This window comes from Protopterus annectens, chromosome 9.part0 (genome assembly GCF_019279795.1).
Source record: "Protopterus annectens isolate FY-2018-M chromosome 9.part0, PAN1.0, whole genome shotgun sequence".
NCBI classification, from domain to species: domain Eukaryota; kingdom Metazoa; phylum Chordata; order Ceratodontiformes; family Protopteridae; genus Protopterus; species Protopterus annectens.
The window spans coordinates 1,603,436,788-1,603,449,806 of NC_056743.1; the positions used below are offsets into that span (position 1 = coordinate 1,603,436,788).

The 13,019-nt window shown below is 38.6% G+C and overlaps 1 protein-coding gene across 2 annotated transcripts in view; it reads left to right on the forward strand.

The window, feature by feature from the left end:
* The window catches only part of LOC122812206 (transitional endoplasmic reticulum ATPase-like), a 530,874-nt gene that overhangs the window by 147,130 nt on the left and 370,725 nt on the right, over positions 1 to 13,019 (forward strand). For both annotated transcript variants that reach the window (XM_044084545.1, XM_044084546.1), the window contains exon 6: positions 10,921 to 11,052. In XM_044084545.1, the coding sequence (XP_043940480.1) occupies positions 10,921 to 11,052 (132 nt within the window). The remainder of the gene's footprint in view (positions 1 to 10,920; positions 11,053 to 13,019) is intronic.

The following is a 13,019-nucleotide window of genomic DNA, read 5'->3' on the forward strand; positions in this document are numbered from 1 at the left end:
ACACATACTTCACAAAACCAGTGTGCCATGCAATCACAGCCCTTAAGCCAAAATAACATACCCAACACACTAGTAATAAGTGACTCTATAGTCAGGCACACTGACGTCCCACTGACTAGGCTGAACAAGGAGAAGGTTACTGTTAGCTGCCTGTCGGGTGCCAGGATCCGCCACATAACACAAGCACTCAGGTCACTTCAGAACAAGTACAAATATGACTCTGTCATTGTCCATGTTGGTGTGAATAACCTGAGCCATACCTCCCTGGACTACATGAAAAGAGACATGGAGGAGCTCTCTGATCACGTAGTCCAAGCCAATATGACCCTGAGCCTGAGTAGCATCCTGCCCTCACCAAGAATTATACAATGGTATAGAGAAAAAATTATCAATTTCAACAGTTGGCTAAGCTTCTGGTGTCATTCAAAGGGGATCCAGTGTCTGTCAGCCTGGGATGACATGCTCGACAAGCCACGCTGCTTTGCTAGAGATGGCTTGCACCTGTCACCCTTAGGCTTTCGAATACTGGCCAAGGCACTTGCCACCCCCATAGTGCCTTTTTTAGGCAAGGCTCAAAAGACAAACCCACCACCCTAAATAGCACAAGTAACAAAAAACTGAGGGTAATGCTTCTCAGTGCCAGAAGTCTAAACCTCAAAATTCACGCACTCGAGGCACTCCTCAGTATGGAGCAAATCGATATATGTGCAGTAACAGAAACCTGGTTTAAGGCTCCAGAGAGCACCCCAGCACTACCAGGCTACAACTCATACCATACATTTCAGCCACAAAACCCAGACCAAAATACAAAAGGCGGGGGAGTATCCATATTCATCAAAGATACCCACACCTCCAGGTTAGTGGCACAGCACGATGCTTCAGAGATCATCCACGTGCAACTAACAATGGGCAAAAATGCTATTCAAATTATAGCTTGCTACAGATCACCCACCATGTCCCAGGACCCCCACTCTGCATTCCTGGAGACACTGGGAAACATAAAGGTCCTACCAAACACCCTGATATTGGGTGATTTCAATTACCCAAACATTAAATGGGAGAACTACTCAAGTACAAACTCTCTTGCCCAACATTTCCTAGAATTTTTAAACTCAAATGCCCTGGATCAAATGGTCAACACCCACACTACAGGTGACAACATATTATACCTGGTCATCACCTACATGGGCTACCGGTGTTCCACACCGGAGGTCAACCCCTTGCTGGTTAGATCTGACCATAAACTAATCACTCTGGATATCCACATTCCACCACCACCCCCGGTCAAAGAAACCACCATGAAAAACTTTTCTAAAGCAAACTTCACGTTACTTAAGACTGAGGTGGGAAGTTTCAAAGCCCCCATGCTAAAGGATAATGCTGTCCAAGCTGCAAAATCCTTTACTAATGCACTCTACGGGCACCTACAAGAATGCATGGATCATGCTATCCCAAACAAAACCAAGACTCACTCCTACAAGAAAAGGAAACCAGTCTGGTGGACCCCTGCCATAAACAAGCTATACAATAGAAGGAGGAAATTAGTACAGAAAAGAGTAAAATCCCAAGAAGGGAAGACATCTCTGATCAGTATCAGCAAGAAACTACGTTCCCTCATAAAAATCGTCTAAGGTTAGCTTCGAAATAAAAATTGCCATGGACTCCAAAGATAACCACACAGCATTCTTTAGCTATGTCAAGAATCTAAGTGGCAATTCTCAGATCTGCTCGGAGTTAGTGCAGAATGGCACAAAATACACTGAATCGACCGATATAGCCAACATCCTGGCAAACAGGTTCAGTGCAAACTTCACCCCCCTCTCACCCCCAAAAGGGCCCATAACTATACCAGAAGAATGTAGTGCCCCTGAAATCACAGATACTCAGGTTAAAACAGCCCTCTCCAAAGCCAAAACCACAGCATCAATGGGACCGGATGGTGTCCCAGGCCGTGTCCTACATGAGCTCAAAGATGAACTCATCCCTCACCTAAACACACTGTTTAAACTCAGCCTCTCCACAGGCTACGTGCCCACAGAGTGATGCACAGCAATGGTTATTCCACTCCACAAAGGTGGAGCCACAACAGACACTGGGAACTATCACCCTATAAGCCTGACTAGCTTGGCCTGCAAAGCTATGGAGCGCATCATCATGGATCTCATTAAAAGAGACATTGGGAACCTCCAAACACTGGATTCTACCCAGTTTGGCTTTGTTAAGGGTAGATCATGCCTACTAAACCTGGTGGACTTCTTTGACACAGTTACCAAGGCTATAGATGAGGGGAAAGGTGGTTCACACAGCCTACTTAGACCTCGCAAAGGCCTTCAACACCATTCCCCACTCAGGTATTATAGACAAGCTCACCAGCCTGAACATAAACCCCTACATCACGAAATGGGTTGCCAACTGGCTCACAGACAGAACCCACATGGTAAGAGTTATGGGAGCTAGGTCTGACTCTAAACCGGTTACAAGTGGTGTTCCCCCAGGACTCAGTCCTAGGACACCTCCTGTTCGGCATATACTTCTCAGAGGTACAGGTAAGCACAGGAAGACCATGGCTGACCAAGTTTGCAGATGACTGTAAACTAGGGGGTAAAATTGACTCTCTGTCTGACACAGATATCCTCCAAAAGGGTCTCACTAAGACAGATACCTGGTGTCAAAACCATGGCCTCAAGCCAAATGCAAAAAGTGCAGAGTCATCCCCTTTGGAAAAAACAAAGTACCCACAAACTACCACATAGGTAGTAACCCCCTAAATACGGAAGACGTAATAAGGGATCTGGGGACCCAAGTAGATAGTAACCTCTCCTTTGATAATCACATTGCCAAAGTGGTTAGAAAATCCTTCTATGTGGCCCACCTAATCACAAAAAGGTCTGCATCCAGATCGAAAGAGGTCATTGGGCCCCTCTACGCATCACTCATCAGACCCATCATAGAGTACAATGCACCATTTGGGATGTACCTTACAAGACACCTGCGACAACTGAAAAGACCACAGAAGTACCCCACCAAGAGGATCACTGGTCTCAAGCAGATGCCCTATGCAGCTTGACTGCAGAAACTCCAGCTGTATTCAATTGCATACCGCCTGCTGTGGCATCATCCTTGGTGAAGGTAGAATGCAAATACCAATCTGAGACACATATGCAGAAAGGTCTATAATGTCATTCTTCATATAATCCAGAGCAGTATGTCTCAGGTCATTTACACCCACATGGACTATGATAAAATCATACTGGTAGCTGTAGTGCAATGACTTGAGTGCACATGTGTAACTTGCGATGGGTGTTGGGCATCTGTGTGTTGTACAATGGAGTCCTCTATGACATGAGTACTAAGTAAGTTGTTTGCTTGCCTTATGGACTTTGTTTTCAGGGGTCCATTTGGTGTAGGTATATGTGTGGTGTTTTGTGTTGCTTCTGTTGTATGCTGTAGAAATGGCTGAGGATAGGCAATGCTGTGTGCAGGTTTAGAAGGTCTTTGAGGTTTGGGAAGATTGCTTTTTCGTGCCTCAGCATATGTTGGTCTATATGTGTGTGGACACTATGTGTGGTGGATGTAGTGCATGTGTGTTCTTAACAAATTTGTTGGTATGCAAGATTTTTACCTCCAAGGAAATTGTGCATGTACATCACTTGCATATTGTGTTGAGTTCTTTAAGGATTAAAAGGTTGTCAGTGAACATGAGACAATTGTCTCAGGATGCCCATATCTACCTATCTGGCTACAGGGTAATTTGGAAATTGCATATCCATGTTATCTGGACCTGTATTAGGGTTGCCTGTTAGGGTTTCAGGACCCAGTTTAACAGAGATCTCCTAGGGTGGTCTCTAGGGTTAAGGACTAGAGCTGAATAATGCTTGGATATGATGTTAGATAGTGCTAGCTGCTCTGTGCCTAACTTTGTGCAATGAGTCACTAAATTTAAGGATATAGTCCTAGTACTAGTTTTATAGGTACACTTCTGTGTCTTCCAGCTCAGATAGACCAGACCTCTACCTACTGCCACTAGATGGAAAATCCCACTCCTTTTATAACTCTGCTTAGAACCCTCAAACACTCAATGGATCAAGCAGCAAATGAGATCTGAGGTAATCTAAGCACTAGAGGGAATTGTGGACAGGGGAGTAGTCAGAGCCCTGGGTCCAAGCTCTTGAGAATAAAGCACTGAGGTCAGATCTGGTTGGATGCAATAACCCATTTGTTAAGCAGAACAGAAAAGATAACATCAGATAATTTTATATGCTGAGCTGACAAAGCCTCAGTCCTGCAATTTGATAAAGTGGACCTTCTCATACCCGAAATAAAGTTACTAGTAACAAAAAGAGGAGCATAATACAAGCACTGAGCCTGAAGGAATAAACTTCTGGATGATAAATGGCTGGCGGGTGACTGGAAAGCATTTTAGTGGAATTAACCTCAGAAACTCCTCCAGCAGATGGGGTAAAAGCAGTGAGAACCATATCTACATAGGCTAATAAGCAGCTATTACAATGATCTTGTCCTTGTGTAGTCTGGATTTTTGGAAGTGGAAGTGAAGGAAAAGTGTAAAGTAGTCCAGTAGGCCATTTCTGGACCAGAGCCTCTCCAGTCTAGTCCTTGAGATGGGGAGATTGTAAGAAGAAAAACTGCTGCACTTGTTATTGATCGTGGATAATATGGATGCAAATGGATCGCGGCTATACCTGTTCCATGTTTAAACCAACTTCTGAGTCATGGAAGGATTGTATTGTTTAAGTGTTTATCTGTCTGATTAACACTTGATTTGTCTTGCCTCACTAGTCTGGGTCATGACTAAAAATGTTCCTTAAACCAGTTCACTTTCCTGGTTAACAAATATAAAATAGATTAGTAAAAAAAAACTAACAAGCAAACAAATAAATAAATAAAGGACTGACAGACTACTTGTGGGGTATAAAGAGTCGATGGTTGAGTTTGTTCTCTAGAGAACTGGCCTCCACCTGGAAACTAATTCTCCACTATAAAGTGGTTGGATAGAAGAGCCCACTATCATATCATCATAGTTTCTCAGCACAAGGGATAATATCTCCACTACTTGTTGAAATGACAATTCACTATCATGTTGCCTAACTGGATGGAAATCAAGCTGAGAGGCAGACAGACCTGAAAGGCTAACAGAGTGAGTGGAACTGTTCTCAGTCACCTCTGGGGTGTTTATATGCACACTGTATTAAAAGATGCTCAGACACCCACAATTATGTGCACAGTATAATGCCCTACATTCTAATGCAGTCTTGTTCATGTTGACTAAAGTTGTAGGTGTGGATAACAGAAAGGACTTCCCACAGGTAAGCATAAACCAACTGAGGATCAGCTGTGGGGACACACCAACGGGGACAAAAAGTTTCAACAAAGTGTCTAAGCAACTATTAAGTATCTAAAGCTTTTCTGTGACTAATTAATGCCATCATGAGGAATTTAAACATTTAATTTGCCTTTAATCATGGCAAAGTACTGATGTGCACCAAAAATTATAGCCTTAGTTTTGGCAACATCCTCCTGAAGGCCCACATCCCCTGTATTTTGATAAATGCAAGGCACTATGCTATAAAGCTGGCCTCAGCTCTAATCTGTACTGGGGCTTTTATCTATTGTGTAAGTTTACAATACCTACCTCTCACCTACAGTGTTTTAAAAATAGGATTGCCCCATCATTTTCTTGACTTTTATAATGAAATGCTCCTTTGTCGAGGCACATATCCTAAACCATTGTTGGACAAATGTATTTTTTATTCTTAATTTTGTTGGTAAGGGTAGGGAGTTAGCATCCCCTTAGTCATATTCCATTTAGAACTCAATAAGGGGTTAAGGTGTGCTAGCCTCCCCATACAGAACTAACAGAAAATACCATATGTTATTTTGGATGTTATAAAATGTAATGCAGGGTACAGTTATACTAAAACAATGCCCTTCACTTCTCTGTAAAATAAAAATAGTTTTAAAAAATAATGATTAAGTATTATTCATTTATTTGAAATAGCAATGGCAAAACACTGCTCTGCAAAGACAGTTTTTCACCTCAGCCTGAAAGTATGTACTCAGACAATAAAGAAAAACACTAAATAAATGTTCTTAATTGAAACAAGAAATAGGCAATGAAAATTAATTAAACTATATTGTAACTAACTAGATGGTGCATCACTCAAAACATAAGAAACATAACATGTTCAAAAACATGCTATAACTACACACAGAATACAGCAAATTATTGTCAAACAACAATGAATGATAAAGAGAATAATTAGATAAATACGTACAATAAATGGAATTCTAGTTGAGAAAATATACTAGTAAAATAGATTCAATGAGCTATTAAAACAGTTATGAGATCTAATAAGGGGAAATACAATTTACAATTGTTGTCTGATTATATAATTGGGGGCTGATTTGGTCAAAACAGTTGTATATGGCTGCTTCTTGAAGACTTTATTTAAGAGAGAAACAATATTATTGTATGCAGTATTTTTCTGTTTGGAGAATGGGATGTTTCCCAAAGCTTCATGTGCTCATTTTCAGCTGGCAGTTTATCCTTTGCTGATAATAACTACATAACGTCCCAGTGAATAAGAACCCATACTGTTCTGAATATACTCTGAAAGATTTTACGGTCAGTCTGAGTTTTACATTCAGGTCACAAATTCAGACTTTTGTTTTGTTGTTTATAGGGGAGGAACAAAATTCTTTGCTAGTATGCAAATACTAAAAGAAGAAAAGAAAAGGTATGTGTATTTTGCAATCCTGAAACTTCGAAGTGCGATATTTCTCATTGTTTCAATACCACCCCTCAATATAATCCTTTACACACAACATGCCTTCAATGTGATCACTCTCTGATTGTGCATATATAGTATTTCACCATGCTGAAGTTTGCATTATTCTGTTTTATTGCTGGTTTCTTCTTCTGTATTTATGCCCAGTGGTGCTGTTAAATTCAATGAGTTAGTTATATTTTTGATGACCTGTTGCAATTTTATCCTCAGCTGTTCTTTCTCAACAGGTCTATAATAAAAATTGTTTCACCCAGCCTGGCAGCCTTGTCAAGAAAATATAAATGAACAAATGAATATATTTTTCATGTGACTTTTTCATTGAGTGCTTTATTTACTTTATCTATCACACCATCAGACAAATGGTATCTGATGCATTCACCTAATGGGATTTTTTCTCATTAGGGTGATTGTTTCCCCTTATGTTTACTTTTGATAAGCCATTTCCCCAACTAAGTTAAGAAAGTGTAATCCCCTTATGGCTGGACAAACACTAGAAAGGGTGAAACATCGAACAGAGCTGCCTATGTAATAGCCAGTAGTGCAAATGCTAGTGCTTTTTTTAGACAGTCTGTTCATCCCACTATCTTTTTCCTTGTATTATCATATTTTTGGTAAAACTGTTGGATGCAAATTCACTCTGCTACAATAGTCACATGGAAAGAATTGCTCTGATTGGCCATCTAAGTGTAAAACCATTTAATCAAGGAAAATACTTCATTTCCACATTAGTTCTCAGCCTTCAGTAGGTTTAGTCAAATTAATCAAACTTTATTTACCTGCACATTTAGAGATTGACACAATTACAATGCGAAAACAATGAATAACTAAAGAATGCAAATGTAATCAATTTTATTTACCATCCTCTCTATAGAGTTAAGCACATTATAATGTTAAAACAATGAATAGGTAACAAATATCTCATATAAAACATGTTACAATACACGTATATATATATATATATATATATATATATATATATATATATATATATATATATATATATATATATATTGGAAGTAGTTATAAGTAGTTTTATTTATATACATGCGCATATATATATATATATATATATATATATATATATATATATATATATATATATATATATACAAATCTGAGGAATATTTAGAAGCTGCAACAGTGAATCCCATCAATCAAAAGTGAAATTGGAGAACGACTTTAGTCCTAGGGAGTAAAGCTGAAACGTGGAGATTGCCATTAGTTGCAAGACAGCCACACAGCCAAGGTGAAGGTCCTTTAAATAGGTGAAGTGAGCACTTGGTAATGTAAGCCTTTAAATACTATCAAAACAATGTTAAAATTGATTCAGTCTTTTGACAGGAAGCCAATGCAAAAATCAGGATATGTGTGGTCCCAGTAACAAGCTTCACGGCTAAATTCTACACATGCTGTAACTTTCATACTCAATATTTAGATGTCTCAGGTAATAAACAGTGCATTGCAGTACTCCAGATATGAAATAATTGGGGCCTACACAAACAATAAGTGGAGTCCCTGTGTTGAAATAAGGTACTTAATCCAGATAATGTTCTTCAGCTAACGACAATACATCTGGACAGTGTCTGAAAGCAAGGGACAGCCAATCATCAAACATCACTTCAAGACTTCACACCATGGTTATAAATGCCAACATATGATCCCATAATCAGTTTGTGGAAGAACAGAATTTGTGAGAGGCTTAATTGTGACATGATTAAATCATAGCAACGGTGTTAGATAAAGTAAGTTTGTGGACATTGGCTGTTTATTAAATAGCAATAAAGTACGCCCTTAGTGAGTCTAATTTTATATCATCAGCAGCCTGATAATAAAAATAATCAAAATTTAGAATTACATGGTAACAGTGTGTCGATACTGTCGCCAAGATTGCCTTCTGTTAACAGATATCGAAGTGGAAAAAACATAGACTAGTTTCAACATCATAAAGTATTCTAAGGCACAGTCAGTTAATGCACCCAAAATGTCTGATGAGAGTCTTATTTTGCAGATCCAAATGTTAGAGTTATAACCATAATGACTGTAAATGTCCACTTCTGCCTGTATCCTTAAAACCACCATATGCTGTGCAGGTGTACTGAAAGATTATGTTGGAAGAGCTGAAACTTGTAAATGCTTAGCCCTCATCGTCATCTGCCGGTAGCTTGGTCATGTGATTCCAAAAATAAGAGGTGCAGCAACCTTTGACTTATAACTGAAGTCAATGAGAACAGCTTTCAATTCCTCTTGCTGCCAACTCAAATTTAAAATAATATGCTGGTTGTATATGAACCTGCTGTTTCCTCATGGATTTTGTTCTTAACTACTGGACTTCCCTGCACAACCTCACTTAACATTAAAGTTGCCCAGCAAGTAATATTTCTTCACTTGTTATTTTAGTATTCCAAATTTAGAGATAAACAAATGTTGTGCCCCCTTGTGTAAGACTGCATGTCCCAGTCAAAATAATGCAAGATTATTGGAGAGAAAAGTGGTCAGTAAATAAGACAATATAAACTTCTTCATTAAAATGATAGTGCATTATAATAAATATTGTTTACCTAGTTTAAAAATGGGATATGCTTCTTCAACTTAAAGCTGCAATGACTTGTTGCAAAGAGACTACATGATGCCAGCTGTCTAAATCATCAAATATCCATTAATGTAGTTTCACGCTGGCAAGGAAATGAGTGAGAGTGGCACGAGTTCTTTACCAGCTTCCTCACCTCATATGTATATGCTGGCATTGTTGTTATTATTTTCTATACATCTCATGATTTTCTTATTACACAAGATCAGCAAAACAAGTCACACTGCTCTTATGCTAATAACCCCCTTGTATATCATGGGAGCATTTGTGTGCAAAGCATCTCTTTCATTTCTGTTGTACTCGTTTGTCCCTAAACTCTTGTATAGGGAGAGATGCTGCATGTGTTGCAGTTAATATAATCACATCTGAGGTCACTGCATCTTGGGAATAACTATGCTGTAACTTGTGCAAAACAACAGCTTGTACAATTTGATGAGATATCTCAGAAGTCACGAGTGGCCGTAATGAAATCATTTGGCTTCCTAGATGGTGACTCCATTTGCGCACATGTTGGCAGGGTGATTTCTTGTGAAATGTGAAGCTACCTAACCTTCACTTCCTGGCTAAGATTGTCCTAGATAGCTTATAGCAGTGTGTAACTCCACAGAGAGAACTGTGAGGTAAGCTTCCTGAGGTTAGTAAACTGAGACTGCTAGCTGCCTTAACAGAGCTCTGTTATATTATTGCACCTTTATGCATTTATAAGGCATCATTATGTACTTATTTACATAAAAAGTATTTGAATTTTTTTAAAAGAACACTTGAAATCAATTTATGTAACCACACTATATTTATACAATCATTTATTGTGCAAGTGAATTTAAAATTATTGGTATTTTATCTGTTTTCATTAATTTTAAGAAGTTTTAGTAAGCATCTTTTCATTTGTTAAGTAGCATAACATGTTATAGCATGTCTGATTTTCATTTGTTTGTTCATTCTCTGATTACCCACTTTAATCTAATACAGTGATATTCTTTTAGTTTCAGCTGAATAACACATCATGTACTTTCACATATTTTGTTCAGTTTCTATCTCCTTAAATTAAATTAAATGCTTGAAATCTGGTAAGGGCTTCAGACATTAATAAATTCTATTATTATTAATCTTACTAACACTGTAGTTTATAACAATGATATATAATGAATACATATGAATAGATGTGAAAGCATCAGACCGTACAACCTTGCAACCAAATGCCAAAGGCGTACAAAACTACAGAATGCAATCAGCTGTACACTAAAGACAAACTAAACATTTCAGTACTGTTTCAGTTTCAGAGTTCAAATGTTACATTTATTGGTGGTGGTGAGGTAGAAATATTCTAATTAAAAAAAATTCGTATGCGCTGAGGTTAAATCTGTTGTCTCCTGCTATCTTCCTGCTATCTTTAAATTATGTAGTTTAGTGTTTTCCTCTTTAGTCTTTAGTCATCAAATCTTATATGATATGACAATACTCCTGAGGAAGACTGAAATGACCTTTGCTGTAACTCATGGACTCAGTAGAGCTATTTCTCTTTTTCAGGATGAAGAGGAGAGTTTGAATGATGTTGGCTATGATGACATTGGTGGCTGTCGCAAACAGCTGGCACAGATTAAAGAAATGGTTGAGCTGCCGCTTCGACATCCAGCACTTTTTAAAGCCATTGGTGTAAAGGTACAGTGCTGCTGTGCACACTGAGAATGAAAGGGGCAATATAAGGGAACACATAGATAACAGAATGTAGGATTTGCTTTGAATTGTACAAGCTGTGTCCTCATACTCAGGTGTGAAATGCATGTTATTCTCTTTCTACTTCTAGTAATTTTGGTACCATTCTCTCCATAACAATATTCCTCCTTGTACAGTGTCTCTAAATGTCAATGTTAGAATTCTGATGACATCATACTGTGTCTGACTGCACAATATAATTTCTGCGAAAAGTTGAGAGTACCCTATAGACAGTCCATTTTAAGTTCCTCTGATGCTGTGGGGTGTTATGATCAGTGAAAAACTTGATTGCTGATTTGGTAGGGGCATGCATACCTGCCATTGTAACAGAAGATAATGCAATGTTTCCATAATTATACACATCAGTAAATCTACTTTCATCCATTTTATTCATTTATGTATGTATGTTTGTTTTAATGGCTTTAGTTGGCTTTCAACTAATTAAAGCTGATTTTGTGCCTTTGTATGTATAGTTATAATTGTAAAGTGCTTCATTAAGACAAAACTCATTTACAGCGGCATCTGTGCAATGCACCTCCCTATGCCTCTGTGACCTTTTGCCAAATGGGCCAGTTCCCTCTCCATTCCAAAGACAAGCCGTAAGTGAACTGAAGATGACCCCTTTTGCATGTACGTATCCATCTCATACATGACAGACTGTGCGCATGTGTCCTTTGACAAACTGGCATTCTGTCCAGTATTAGTTTTTGGGACTTATTCTCAATGGCTACAGGCTTCAATGCCCTTTGACTATGAGCTAAACAAAGCAGATATCAGAAACTGAATGAATGAATGAATGAATAAGCTTCACATTTAGGAAGCTCAAAATGCAGTGTTATTGCACTTAAAATCTATTTGTGCAATACGGTTTGAGACATGGTGGTACTTTACATTATTTGTGCTTCTGACAGTATTGTGAAACAGAGCTATTATAATTAATAAAGCAGACAGATATCTACAAATGAAATACAAAGGCCACTATTAGTCCTCTTCTAGTGGCCACTTACTATAATGAAGTTGGCAGAGATCTTGCTATGCAGAGTTAACAGACTGTTGAAGACAAATAGATGAGCTGGGTTGTGAGGTGAGTCCCAACAGCACATCATGTAGAACTGAAACAGACATGAACATGTAAGAATGTACTGTGATAGAACTATGCTGTCAACCAGCAAGTCTAAAGGGATGAGCTGAAGATAAAGGTTGGAGGCATTAGGTGACTGGGATAACAAATGGGGTGAACAGTTCCGGAGGGTTCTTCTTTGAATGCTTGTTGCAGCTCCAGTTGAATTATAGGATGATAACTAAAAGAAGAAGTAAACAGTCAGAAGAAAGACATAATAAGAAGGTACTCGTTTTAGCCATGCAGAAATGTCCCTGCATCCCCAAGTATAGAGGTTTGCCCTCCAAAGTCACAGAACATAAGAACAATATAAATACTTTCTTTTATCTTTTGTAAAGAAACAAAGTATTATCTAATTTCTCTGAGGCTTTGCAGCTTCAGAGCAAGATTATAAATATGGCAGTGATATGAGGGTACAACTTCTCATACGTGGCATGCAGGTATGCAACTAGTGCAAAAACATGGGTATCACAAGGAAAAACTGTTTTCCCACACTATAGCAGTATATTTTACTTAGTTGGTTTCTTTCTCATGTTGCATTATCTTATGTGTATAGGTTCATAGGTTCATAGGTTAGTACTAAGCTAACTGGCCTTGCGAGCCATTTTAAGCCTAGCCAGTTATGCCTTGTGAGACTTAAACCCTGCACCTTGTGTTTGTAAGGCAAACACTTTAACCATTAGGCAACCCTCCCAACCCCCTTTCAATTGCAGCTGCTATGAGCAGCTAAAACAGAATCATTCTAGAAAATGTTATGAACCATATCCAGTAGGGCAACTGGAATGATCCCTGG